Below are 12766 nucleotides of genomic sequence, written 5' to 3' on the forward strand. Positions count from 1 at the left end.
TTTTATTATTATGAAGCTTCAGGAAGACATTTCTTAGCCTCTGTTGTCACTGTCTGATTAAGTCCCAGATGTAGGGTCTCACTGGACAGGATAGTGGAACTTTGTAATTTTAATTAAGCCTAGAAGGAGACTTTTCTTGATTTAGAGGTCATTACTGATGGAGAAGGGTTGATACAGCAGGATAAATTTGAGAGAAGCTTGATCTTTAATTACTGTCTCAGTACTTGTGAGCTGTGTGACCCGTGGCTGGTAGCTTGATAAAATAAGGAAATATATGAAAGCACTTAACACCCTGTTCAAAGTCCAGAGTTAGCTCAGGAAATGCTGTTTTCACACAGCTGGGTATGTTGTTGTTCTCTGGATGTAGATCGTGCCACTGTTTCCCAAAGACTTTGGGGGGGGGAATGCTTTGGTTCTGAGAGGACTTTGTTTGCTAGAGAATTTATATAAAAAGCAGGAGATAACTGTTAGTTATCTATGCTATTTAAGATTGAGAATTCTCCAAAAACTTAACCTCAAAAATACAAACAAATAAATAACGCAATTAGTAAACTGGCCAAAGAACTAAACACATGCTGGGCTCAGTGGTGCACACCTATAATCCCATCAGCTCAGGAGGCTGAGGCAGGATCTCAAGTTCAAAGCCAGCCTAACCAAAAGCAAGGTGCTTAAGCAACTCAGTGAGACCCTGTCTCTAAATAAAAAATACAGAATAGGGCTGGGGATATGGCTTGGTGGTCGAGTGCCCCTGAGTTCAATCCCCGGTACTGCCTCCCCTAAAATTTAAAAAATGAATAAATTTTAAAAAGAACTAAACAGACATGTGTCAAAAGAAGAAATACAATTTGCCAACAAATATATGAAAAAATATTCACAATACCAATCAAAACTGCATTGTGATTCCATCTCACTCCGTTCAGAATGGCAGTTATCAAGAATACAAATAATAATGTATTGGCAAGAATGTGGGGGGAAGGTACACTCATATATTATTGGTGGAACTGCAAATTAGTACAGTCACTCTGGAAAGCAATATGAGATTTCTCAAAAAACTGAGAATGGAATCACCATATGACCTAGCTATCCCACTCCTTGGTATGTATCCAAAAGATCTAAAATCAGCATACTATAGGGTACAGCCTCATCAAAATTTATAGCAGCACAGTTCACAACAGCAAGCTATGGAGCCAACCTAGCTGCATTTTAATGGATGGATGGATAAAGAAAATGTATAACTCAGCCTTAAGAAAGAATGAAATTAGGGCATTTGCTGGTGAATGGATGGAACTGGGGATGGTCATGCTAAGTGGAGTAAGCCAGATTCAGATACTCAAAGGTCAAATGTTCTCTCATATGTGAGAGGTAGTTCAAGATGGCAGGGGGGTAGTGGGGGAAGGAGAAAGAAAGGGAAATAGGGGATACCATCAAAATAGAAGAAAGATCAGTGGAGTAGGTGACAGGGATTGAGGAGGCAGGAGAAGGGACGAGGCAAGGGAACGAGAGTGGAGTGAATCTGACCCAACCTTCCCGGGTGCATATGTGAATATACCACAGTGAGTCTCACCATCATGTCTATCCACAAGACACGAACTGGAAAAATCCCTAAAAGTAAAAAAGCAGAAAGATTAGTAGAGGGGAGGGAACAAGGGAAGGAGGAGGGGAGGGAAAGGGAAAATACTGGGGACTGAATTAGAGCAAATTATATTCCATACTTTTATAATTATGTCAAAATGAATCCTAATGTTATGTATAACTAATAAGAGTCAATTACAAAAAGAATATTAAAAAAGATTAACAGTTCTCCATCAATCCATCTTTCTATTCAGTGGCTCTTTTCTCAACCTTGGAAAAATGAAATTAAAATGAACAAAATTAAAATAAAAAAACAAAATTAGAATCATCAAATTTTTGCTCGTTGCACCTCTGTTTATAGGTTGAATTTTTTTCTGTATACTCAAATTCTTTCAATATGCATTACTTTAATCTTTTCTCCCAAATAACCCCTTCCTTTTTTTTGAACTGTTTATTGTAAATAAATTGTATTCTGTTTATTGTAAGAAAATTCATTTTCTAGATATGTTCATATTGGGAGAAAATAGCTAAGCATGTGTACTAGTTTTTGTAAAAATTCAGAATAATTTTTTCCACAAAAAGATCCATAGTGACATAGGAAGATGGGTATTTTGCTATGTAGATACATATTCTAAGATTTCATAGGTCAGTTCACCACTTTTAATAATAATGTGCTTGTTTCATTTTTCAATGCATTATTTTTAATTTCAGGAAAAGTATACATGAATCCCAATATTAAAATGAGGTCTTTGGGCCTGGGGTTGTAGCTCAGTGGTAGAGCACTTTCCTCATATGTGTGAGGGTTCAACCCTCAGCACCACATAAAATAAGTAAGTAAATAAATAAAGGTATTGTGACATCTATAACTAATTTTTTTAAAAAAAATTAAGTCTTTCAACCAGAAATATGAAAAATTGTGCTCTATATGTATAATAAGAAGTGTAATGCATTCTGCTGTCATATATAAATTTTTTTAAATTACATAAAAATGTTCATCATAAAAAAAAGATGAGGTCTTTATTTTATTCGATATTTTCCTTCTGAAATAACTGCTTGAATACTTTTGTCATTGTAGGATACTGTGACCTGGACATGGCAAGGATATACATTGTAAGTCATCTCTGTCTGTGATTAGCTTAAATACATTTTACTTCAGGGAAGAAAATAAAAGATCATTTATTTCTTCTTTAAAAAAATAAATAAAGATTTGAACCAGAGTCTTAAGTACCTGATGTCTGCAGAGCACATCATGACTTCGCCCAGTAACCCTTGGTCTCTCCCATGTGGAGAATTCTCGCCAGTGTTCCAATGGGCCTCAAGGTTTTTATTTTCTTATTTTTCTGTTTCCTCAAGTTTTTGTAAGGAGCTTTGCAGTGACCAGTTTCCATCATATTTAGCTTGAGTTTCGCACTTTCATTTCCATTGCAGATTGAGCATCCTCTAGGGTCTGCGTGGAGACTTTACCACCCTGTTTTAAGCAGTTCAGATCACATTAGTTGCACGTCCTGCGATAGCTGGGATGTGTTTGATGTAAGTTGAGAAACCAGCTCGCTGGGATTTCAGTTCCGTTCTTGGATTTTGAAAGTGCAGGGATCAGCAGTTTCTCTAAGCACTTGAGTGAGGACAGCAACAGTTTCACTATGAACCAAGCTAAAAATGGGCCTTGAAAAAGAACAGAACCTGTAGAACCGCACTTTCCTTCAAGATCTTTTGTTTAGTTCCCCTTGTAAAGTCTGATAGGTGATGACCACTCAGAAATAATAAAAAGGAAATCATCATTTGCCTTCAAGGACTCTGCCAGATTCTTTGAAATAATACACTTTAATGAGACGAATGGGTCAGTGGAATAACCCTTCGCACATGTGAAACAATTACGTTCCTATTATGCTTCCGTAAGGGGTGTGTAGACAGTGCATTGTCCTCTACTCTGTAAGAAATCTGTTTATTCTTTAGACTTCATGCCACCATGATTTTGAGTAGCTGGTTCCTAGCTTTTATGCAAGAGAGAATTAGGAGAAACAAGTAGTGCCACGAACATTTTAGAAATAGATGTTCCTAAAAATCGGGTGCGTACATATGTATACTTCCTGATGTGTGTCATCTTTCGGGCCTTTCCAAATTTAGTTCCCTATAGAGATAGTGACTCGGGGTTCATGGTGTGGTCAGTATGGCTTTTTTGGGGGGTGTGGGTTACATAACAGCTCAAGCTGACATGAATCACATAAATTGCTTTCTGCAGAGGGAATGGGCTAGAAAATAGAGTGGCTTAATCTAGTCTTCTAACCTGGGAAGATGTGATAAAGGAAAAAAGAAAACAAGAGAGTGAATACAGGAAACCGTGAAAAAAGATACTTGAAGAATCAGGGATTTCTTAGGACTTATAAACAAACAAAATCTTTAAAAAGCACAATTTTGTGTTTTCCAAATGCTACATTTTGAGACCCTGTCCCCAAACGATAACATATTTAATGGAAGTGGTTAATTTACTTCCGAAATTTCTTGTTTTAACTGAAGTCCTTGTTTGACCCATCACTTCCTCAAGTATGTCTCTTCAAGTAATTTTTACAAATAAACAGTATTTAAATTCCTTTCTAGCAGAAAAGGGTTGATTGGTCATTTTGTTAAACGTATAGTCTAATCCACTCTGCCTGATTTCTGGATCAACTGACTAATGAGGCTAAACTAAAAGCATCCCACAGAAATCTTTCCCAGGGGTTCCAAAAATTGTCTTTGAACAGCTAGCTAACCTCTTTCAAGAAACAGTGCTATACTCAGGAGCTTCCCTAAAAAATGTGCCTTTGGATAGCTTCTCTAGCAGCTTAGGCCTTTGAGTCCTTGTTGTCAAGGAAACTTCAAATTGGGGGTTTACACTGCTGAGCTGTGGTTCTGACTCACAAATGCATATTTGGTATGGCATTTGGTATTTTAGCTTTAAAACGGTTGTCTCAGTCCAAGAAGTATTTTACCTGTGGTGTAGCATTTATATGCACTTATAGCATTATAGTAAATATATGTATATACACACACACACACACATACATACATATATTTGCATGTTAATTAAGTGTGCTTTGGTGGCGTTGGTGTGTAGAGTAAGTCTGTGGAGTAACATTAGCTGCTACATGAAGATATAGCCCTCTCTTTTTTTCTTTTCAGCATCCAGCTCTGTGTGCTGACTTTCTGCCAGCCCTTCACAAAGGTGGAAATCGAGGTAAGTCATTCAAAATATAACCTTGGAACTTGAGATTTGGCTTTTCCTTTAGTTTTGAATTTCTAGTCTGGAGAGACCAGATGTGAAGTTTTACCACCTTTAAAATAATCTCTGTCTTTCTGGCCATAGTGGTGCCCACCTATAATCTCAGCAACTCAGGAAACTGAGGTAGGAGCATCATTGCAAGTTTGAGTCCAGCCTCAGCAACTTAGCCAGGCCCTGCTTCAAAAAAAAAAAAAAAAAAAAAAAAAAGGTGGAGAATGAAGCTCAGTAGTAAAGCACCCCTACTTCAATCTCCAGGGCCAAAAAAAAAAAAAAAAAAGCCCTGGTATCTTATAAATTGTGTATATAAATCCATATTGTCAAACTGAACCCCTAGAGTCATGTTAGGGAAACAGCTCTGAAGGGCACGGATTAGTTGTTGCTTTCTTCTAGAAACATCCAAGAGCTGGTGCTATGTTTTTTGGTCATGCTAAGATGCTGAGCTGGTTTTAAAACAAATGATGTGAAACAAAACTGACAGTTTCAAGGAAGGCAAGCAACATGCAAATCTCAAGGAACATTTCACTGAAGTTAAACTCATTCTGAAATATAATTTGCTCTCCTATGTCATCTGGAATTACTGACAACTTCTAAATGGCTGAGTGGCTAAACCAGCCAACAAAGTAAAATAGACCTGTTATGAATTGAATTCCACAGACCCGCATCCAGAGCTCTGTGCCCTTCAGGAAGTACCAGGGTAAACAAAATGGATTAGGTCTCTTTTCTCAGTACTTTTTAGGGCCTTTGAAATATTGGACCACAGAAGCCATTTTTCTCTGGATATCACCTGAAAGTGTATTTCAGGAAGCCCTAGATCATACAATCCCTAGTCATCCTGAGCACAGATCTTTCTTTTGCAGTAGCTGCTCAGGTAGTCTAGTCCAGTTCTCCTTTTCTAAAAAAACAATAAAGCCTGTAGTTAAAACAGCCATGCTGTCTTCTCTGCAAATGTGAAAGATATCACTCTCTCTCTCTCTCTCTCTCTCTCTCTCACACACACACACACACACACACACACACACACACACACACCTCTGTCCTTTCCTCCAAATTGACCGCTCTCCAGCTAAAACGAGACCTAGCAACAGATGTGGAAGTGCACGAGAACTGTACCCCTTTGTTCCGCACAAGTGTCAGCGGTCAAACTACATTACAACAGAGGTATGTAAATTCCTCATTTTTGCCCTGACTGCTATTACCACATTTCCTTTCTGTGTCATGGCTTGCTTTCTTTCTTCTTAAAATGACAATATTTGCATTCTCCAGCTGCTTCGGAGACCTGTTTAGATAATATTTTCTGGCCAAAGAAAAGAATATACCCTTTGTTCTGTAACTTCAGGAACAAAATGGCTTTCAGCCGGTTGAAAACAGTTGACTCAGTGGGGATTTGATGTATTTGAATTGTGGTGCGGGGTGAGAGGGTGGGCGTTTAGGGACTTCACTTTAGTCATCTTCTTTTAATTATTATGTAATTATGTTTACAATGCTGCCTTTCACCCGGCAACTCCAATTACTTTATGATATCTGAATATTTAAATTCCCCACTGTTCAGATATAACTAAAAAGTGTATCTGAGCAGCCCTTCAGTCCCTGAGTCTGTCCACGCCCCGGCTCAGGCTGTGAGCAGCTGGGCCCTGCCGCTGAGGTCCATCTTTTCCACCCCTCCTGTGGAGGCAGAACTTGAGCCTCCCACATAGAGGTTGGTTTGAGGTCTCTGTTCTTTTTGTTCCCGTTTCAGTGTCTTGGTGGTTGGGAGTGCTCCCCTCTTTTCTCTTTTACTTTAAAAGTGACTGAAATCCTTGTTACTGTTTTAGACACACACTTAGAACTTCTTGAATACTAGATAAATCTAATTCAAGGTGTATATACTCCAGAAGATAGTCTTAGGTTTGTGGCTTGTACAGTGAACTTTGAGAGGATTATTAAAGAGCTCTTCTAGTCACTCTTAATTTTGTGAGTCACAGGACATCTCAGAATATCGACGGCCGTGTCCTTTAGTTTCACACGTCTCTAGTCAGGAATGATGATTACCAAACTCTTCACTTGTTTGAAATCTAGTGAATATAATAGACAGGGAATTTTCTTATCCTTTTCTCCATCCCTCTCTGCTTCACTAACAGAGAGATTTTTTTTTTTTGGAAAAGATATTATTTTATTGACTCTTGGATATTAAAAAGGTAAGTTCCAAACCTCATGCTCTGTGGAACCGTCCTGGGCATCCTTGAGCAATGAGGACTGTGAAATGATTCACTGAAAATTACCCTTTGAATAGTGACATTGCAAAGTGGAAAAGTGATCACCTCATCAAGCAGCCACCTCTCGGCCACGTGTGTTCTCTGTGCCTGTAAGCCAAGTGTTTATCAGGGCATTGGGAATAAGTTAGCCAGCAAGAAGCATTGCAAAATATGGCAGAAATTAAGAGCCTCCTAGAGGACTTGACAAGAGAGGGTTGGTGGTAAGTCAGACCGTGGGGCCACCAGCCAGTTTCTGAATGCAAGCTTGACTTCCTTATGGGCTGTATCTCAGGATGCATTCAAAGTATGTTAGAAGCCACTCAGTGTATTACACATGCATTAAAATGATTTATCTGTCAGCATGTAGACATATTTGGCTTTGCAAAATTCCTTTACAAAGCTCTTAGTGGGCTTATAGTGGCTGGCATTAGGCCTAAAATCCTGCTGAGCAATTCATTGCCTTCAGTATTACAAAGGAATTCTTTTCTCATTTGAAAAGCATATCTGATTTAGGAAAGGACTGTAGTTAATAATGAGTGTTATGGTCAGCACCTATACAGATAACTCACTTTTTTCCTTTTTCTATTTATTTTATTTTATTTTTTATTTTTTGGGGTATAAGGGATTAAACTCAAAGGCATTCAACCACTGATCCACACACCCAGCCCTATTTTGTATTTTATTTAGAGACAGGGTCTCACTGAGTTGCTTAATCTGGCTTTGAACTCGAGATCCCCCTGCCTCAGCCTCCTGAGCTGCGGGATTATAGGCATGTGCCACTGTGTCCAGCTGTTTATTTTATTTATTTTTGTGTAAGAGTATAGTGCTGAGATTGAACCCAGGGCCTTGGGCATGCTAGGCAAGCATCCTACCTCTGAGACACATTCCCAGCCCTATATGTCACTTTTTTAGTCTTCAAAGAGCCAGTTACATAAGGAAGGTCAAAACAGTTGTGTCTCTCCCTCAACAATGAGGACACACTCTGAGGAAGGTGTTGTTGGGCGGTTTTGTCCACGTGCAAACATCATAGAGTGCACTTGCACAGACCTAGATGGGAGCCTACTACACTCCTGAGAGATGGGGAATATATTGGCTGGTGCATGCTCACCACAGACTTGTGTTGCATGTTCCTTTGCTGAACACAGTGGGTGGTTTAACAGTGCTAAGTACTTGCAAATCTAAACACAGAAAAGGTGCAATAAAAATACAGTATCAAAGATTTCCTTAAAAAGTTACATCTCTATGAGGCACTTGAGTAGAGCTCACAGGAGTAGAAATCTGGGTGAGTCACTGGGTTGCTGTAGACTTATCAAAATAACCAGATATACTAAAAATTATTTGTAATTTTGAATCTAAAATAAACCTTTTAGACAACTTCCATCTTACAACTGCACACTTCCTGCCACCTTCCCCACCCCAATAATACTGTTCTAACCAAGCTAATTTCTTCTGCACTTGGTTAAAATGCATGAATACTAGTAGAGAATGGAGCATTGTAAATAGAGTATTTATTAGCTGGCAGTTCTGTTCCGGTTCTGTTATTGCCTGCCTGTTTTGTGTTCAAGAAAATTACTTCAACCTCCCTGAGCCTGTGTTCTCTCTGGACCGTGGTTACAGGAGCATCTTTCTGTAGGGTGTGGGGACTTAATAAGGTTTCTTATGTGCTGCGTGTGGCAAGTGTTCAGTGCCTGTTAGCTTTTATTTCCCTTCTCATCTGGATGGATCTCTCTCTTCTTTGGGGGAAGAAGCATCAAATTATTCATAAATATCTTCCTTCTTTTGCATTTTCTGTCTTTGAAGACTTAAAGAAAAATCACAGGAAGAATTAGAACCACACATTTGTTAAGATTGATCTAAATTCTTTTCTAATAGAAGAAAAAAGAAAAGATTGAACAGTGTCATCGCTCATCGGTCTGCCTGTTCCCGCTCGTCCTTTATTTAGCAGAGAGGAATGTGCTTGATGTGGTCAAGACACACTGAATAAACGAGTTTTCTGAGCACTGATGTCCAGGCCTGGCTCTGGTTAGTGGGAGCTGTAAATATCTTGTGCTGTTTAAGGCCCAAGAGGAGGTGGGGGACTATGGGGCCAAAAGCATGATCTAGGGGTGTTACTGTGGGAAATGTGTCAGCTAGTCTGGTCCTCACTTGGGAAGGGTGGTACAGTTACGGGGGTGTGGGGGCGGGGGAGCCGTCTCAGGTGCAGTAGCAAAGGGAATAGAAGTTCCCAGAGACCATCGTCTTTCAGAAGGCGGAAGTGGCCTGCTGCTGGCCAGGGAGGGTGAGGTCAAGGTGGGATTGCAACCTGAGAGGCAGCAGCAGCAGCAGGTGTGACCTCCTTTAGCTTCCCTCCCCCGTCTCTAACAGGAGGGAGAGGCGGGATCCAGGGGGTCTGCGGTGGTCTCTGTAGGTGGGCAGAAGTGAGCGTGTCCAGGTGACAGAGAGGCTCTAGGAAGTGCCTGACTCCCATGCCCAGGCAGATGTTGCCAGAGGGGGCGGGTAAGGAGGGGTGAGTAGGGCCTGGTGTGACCATGACATTGTCGCAGTCTGTGCGGGACCAGATGAGGGGAGAAGCAGTGCTCGTGGCCCATGGGGACGCTGACTGGGGAAGAGGTGAGGGTCTCGTTTGCTTCCATGGCTGAGGTGGAATTGAGAAAAGTGCTAGATGAAGTGACTCTGTGATAAGATGTCCCATGGGCCATCAGTGTGAGTACTGAGCATGATGAGAGAAGATGGAGGAGGAAGGGAAAGTTGGGGTCCCGCAGTCCTGGGGTACTTATTTAACTGTGCACTAAGGGCCATACCAGGTAGCAGCAATAAGGTTCCCCTCTTTTTGGCTAATCTTCCTCTCCAAATAAGGGGTGTGTGTTCACTCTATGAATCTTGAATGACTTGGTACAAAATGGAAATGTAGTCTGGAGGGCCAGATTTTATCCTAGGAGAGGGGACTCTTTATAAGAATTGCCACTGAATTGCTTCTCAGGAGGCATGGTGCCCTCAGGGCCCAAGAGGGTCCAACCCAGGCTTTTAGTTATTTTATACTCCAGTTGGAATGTATTTCCTCAAAAAATAAAATACCTTGCCAATATGAGAGTAATTAAAAATCATTTTATGGAAAATATTGCCTGCACGCATAGAAACCAAACCCGCAGTTCGCAGTATGGTGTTGGGTTAACAGTGTAGCAGCCATTTATTTTTCAGGGTTTTCAGTGTGTGCTTTTATGACCTATAAATCAAGTACATTATAAATAGTCACTTGGCTTTTTTAAAAAATGAAGAATTATTTGGCATTGAAAACTTTCTTCCTTATACCGTTTTGCAGGAGATTTTATGAGCATTGATTTTCAACCAACTTTCTCCTTCCTTGAGCTTCCTACTAAAGCAAATAGAAAAATGTTCACTATCAGGATGGGGGGGGGATTTTTTGTCCCGTTTATTCGTTGAGTTTGTTGTTCTGGATACTTAAGTGATAGGGGGACCTCTGGTGGCTTAGTTTATTTTTCCACCTTGAACAATAACTGGATGGTCTGTTGAAAGCTAAGGAAAGGACCTTAGATCATCTGGTCAGAGAGTCTCACTGACGGGGGAGGGGCCTGAGGCCCTGGAAGACTACAGGACTGTTCCAGGCCCACAGAGCAGAGGGCGGCGGAGGGCTCTCTGTGCACCGTGCCCCTCTCCTTTGGACAAATTAGTAAAATGAATTTGAAAAGTAAAATGACATATAGCATGTGCTTCTGTAAGTCCTCGACGGTTGATCTTATATTGTTCTATAGTGTGCATAATGAATTGCATCATTATATACCATTATAATACACCAATACAAATATGGAAAAAAAAGAAGAAAATAATAAATAGGGAACTTTAGTTTTATCTGTAAAGGTCTGTTGCCATCTGCTTTTCTATACTTAAAATATTTCATAAAACAAGTCAACTGTAATAAAAAGATTCAAAATGTATATGGAATATAAAAAAAAAAAAGGTGCCTTGCACCCAGCCGTGCTCTGCTTCCCGCATTCCAGGGTGCAGGCCTTGCATGGATCACTGGGGGGGCCTCCAGCCTTCCCCTGCTCTCCTCCTCTTCTTCTTGGGTGCCTCCTCTCTATACCGCTGAAGTTATTGCTCAAAACTAGGGACCTGGTCTTGTCTTGCTTAAGCATCTCTGAGTCACCAGTGCCCATAATCTTCAACATGATTAACGAGATTTGAGAACAGGACAATCTGGAAGAAGTGGCATCTCCTTATACAAAACTTTCTCTTTTTTTCACACCATGGCCCTGCCATTTATCTGTGGCCGTGGCTATATTACTTAACCCCTTCAAGTCCCATTATTCATCATCAAATGAAAATGGTATGGCTGGCCCCAGGGAATTGGTGAGAGAGCTAATCATATAAAGACCCTAATGTAAAGTACCCAGCACACAGTAGGTGCTTAATGGATGGCAGCTGTTATTGGTTGACTTACTCACTGATGTTTATAAATTAATTTACTTATCATTTGAAATGTCTCAGGCCTAAGGATTTTTATGGAAGTTGTATTTGTCTTTCAGTTTATGCCTGTTCAAGTACCAAGTGATGCAGAAAAAAACGATCCTGTCCTTTTTGCCAATAGAGTCCGCAATTTAATGGCAGAGTAAGTGTCTGTATAAGATTTCAAGCAGTAAATAATTTGAAAATCATTGGTAAATGTCATTTAACATAGCTTTCAAATTCCTCCCCCACCCCCACTGAGGGCCTCAGTCTCCAGCTCACTTTGGTATGTAAGCCCAGGGATGTATGTATTTTCCCCAGCTTCAGCCTCAAACTAATGGAAGTGAGTCTTTACCTGCAAGACCAGGGTAGCACAGCCAGAGGAGACCAATCGGCACTGTCCACAGGTGGATTCTCCCCAGCTGGCCCGTCACTGCAGGCAGCACCTGGAGGTGGCTTCGCAGCTCCTGCTGAGCACCCCACCCCTCCCCTCAGCTCTCCTGCAGCTGCCCACCCCTGAGGGTTTCAGAGTCATCAGGGCTGTGAGCACCACGAAGGGGAAGTTTGCAAAGGTTTGAAAAGATGCACAGAAAAGGAAAAAGGTTACTCTTGTGAAGGAATGGCTATAAATTTAGGATTTAGAGACTGTAAAACATAGGCATATATTTTCCTGCACTTAAGGGTGTTTTAGCTGGCTGGTATTCTAATTAGATAAATCACCCCGTCTTGTAATGAAAGCATGTGTTTTGCTACACCACCCAGGCAGCCTTGGCCCTCCAGATGTGCACCCCTGCCCAGGCACCACCTCCCTCAGTCACCAGTAGGAGGTTTGGAGCTAACAGACCTGCAGTATTTTTTTCTCTTTAGTAAGAATTCAACAGGAACTCGGAATATAGCTGAAATTGGCCTTATAGCCTGATTATTCTGATTGAGATATATATATATATATAATATATATGCATACATAATCTTAATTCTGACATATGTACACATACATATCTTAATGTTTTATAGCAGAATAATAATTTTATATTCAAAATAGAACAAATGTATATCAAAAATTTTTTTTGTTTCTAGGTGTACTTAAGAATTCTTATTTTATCTAATTTCTAAACCAGCTACGAAATTTGCTTTTCTGTATTTTGTTTCTGATGTTTTCATACCAGTTTCTGTCCAAAAGTTACAAAACAAGTACAGGGAATTTAGATAATTTATACCAGATATTTTGGCTTCCCCAAAATGT

General features: G+C 40.3%; 1 protein-coding gene across 1 annotated transcript in view; it reads left to right on the forward strand.

The window, feature by feature from the left end:
- Positions 1 to 12766, forward strand: part of Lpcat2 (lysophosphatidylcholine acyltransferase 2) — a 59002-nt gene that overhangs the window by 15281 nt on the left and 30955 nt on the right. Inside the window, exons 7-9 of the mRNA XM_026392279.2 lie at positions 2648 to 2682; positions 4729 to 4783; positions 11604 to 11686. Of these exons, the coding sequence (XP_026248064.2) occupies positions 2648 to 2682; positions 4729 to 4783; positions 11604 to 11686 (173 nt within the window). The remainder of the gene's footprint in view (positions 1 to 2647; positions 2683 to 4728; positions 4784 to 11603; positions 11687 to 12766) is intronic.

The sequence above is a fragment of the Urocitellus parryii genome, chromosome 15 (genome assembly GCF_045843805.1).
Source record: "Urocitellus parryii isolate mUroPar1 chromosome 15, mUroPar1.hap1, whole genome shotgun sequence".
NCBI lineage: Eukaryota > Metazoa > Chordata > Mammalia > Rodentia > Sciuridae > Urocitellus > Urocitellus parryii.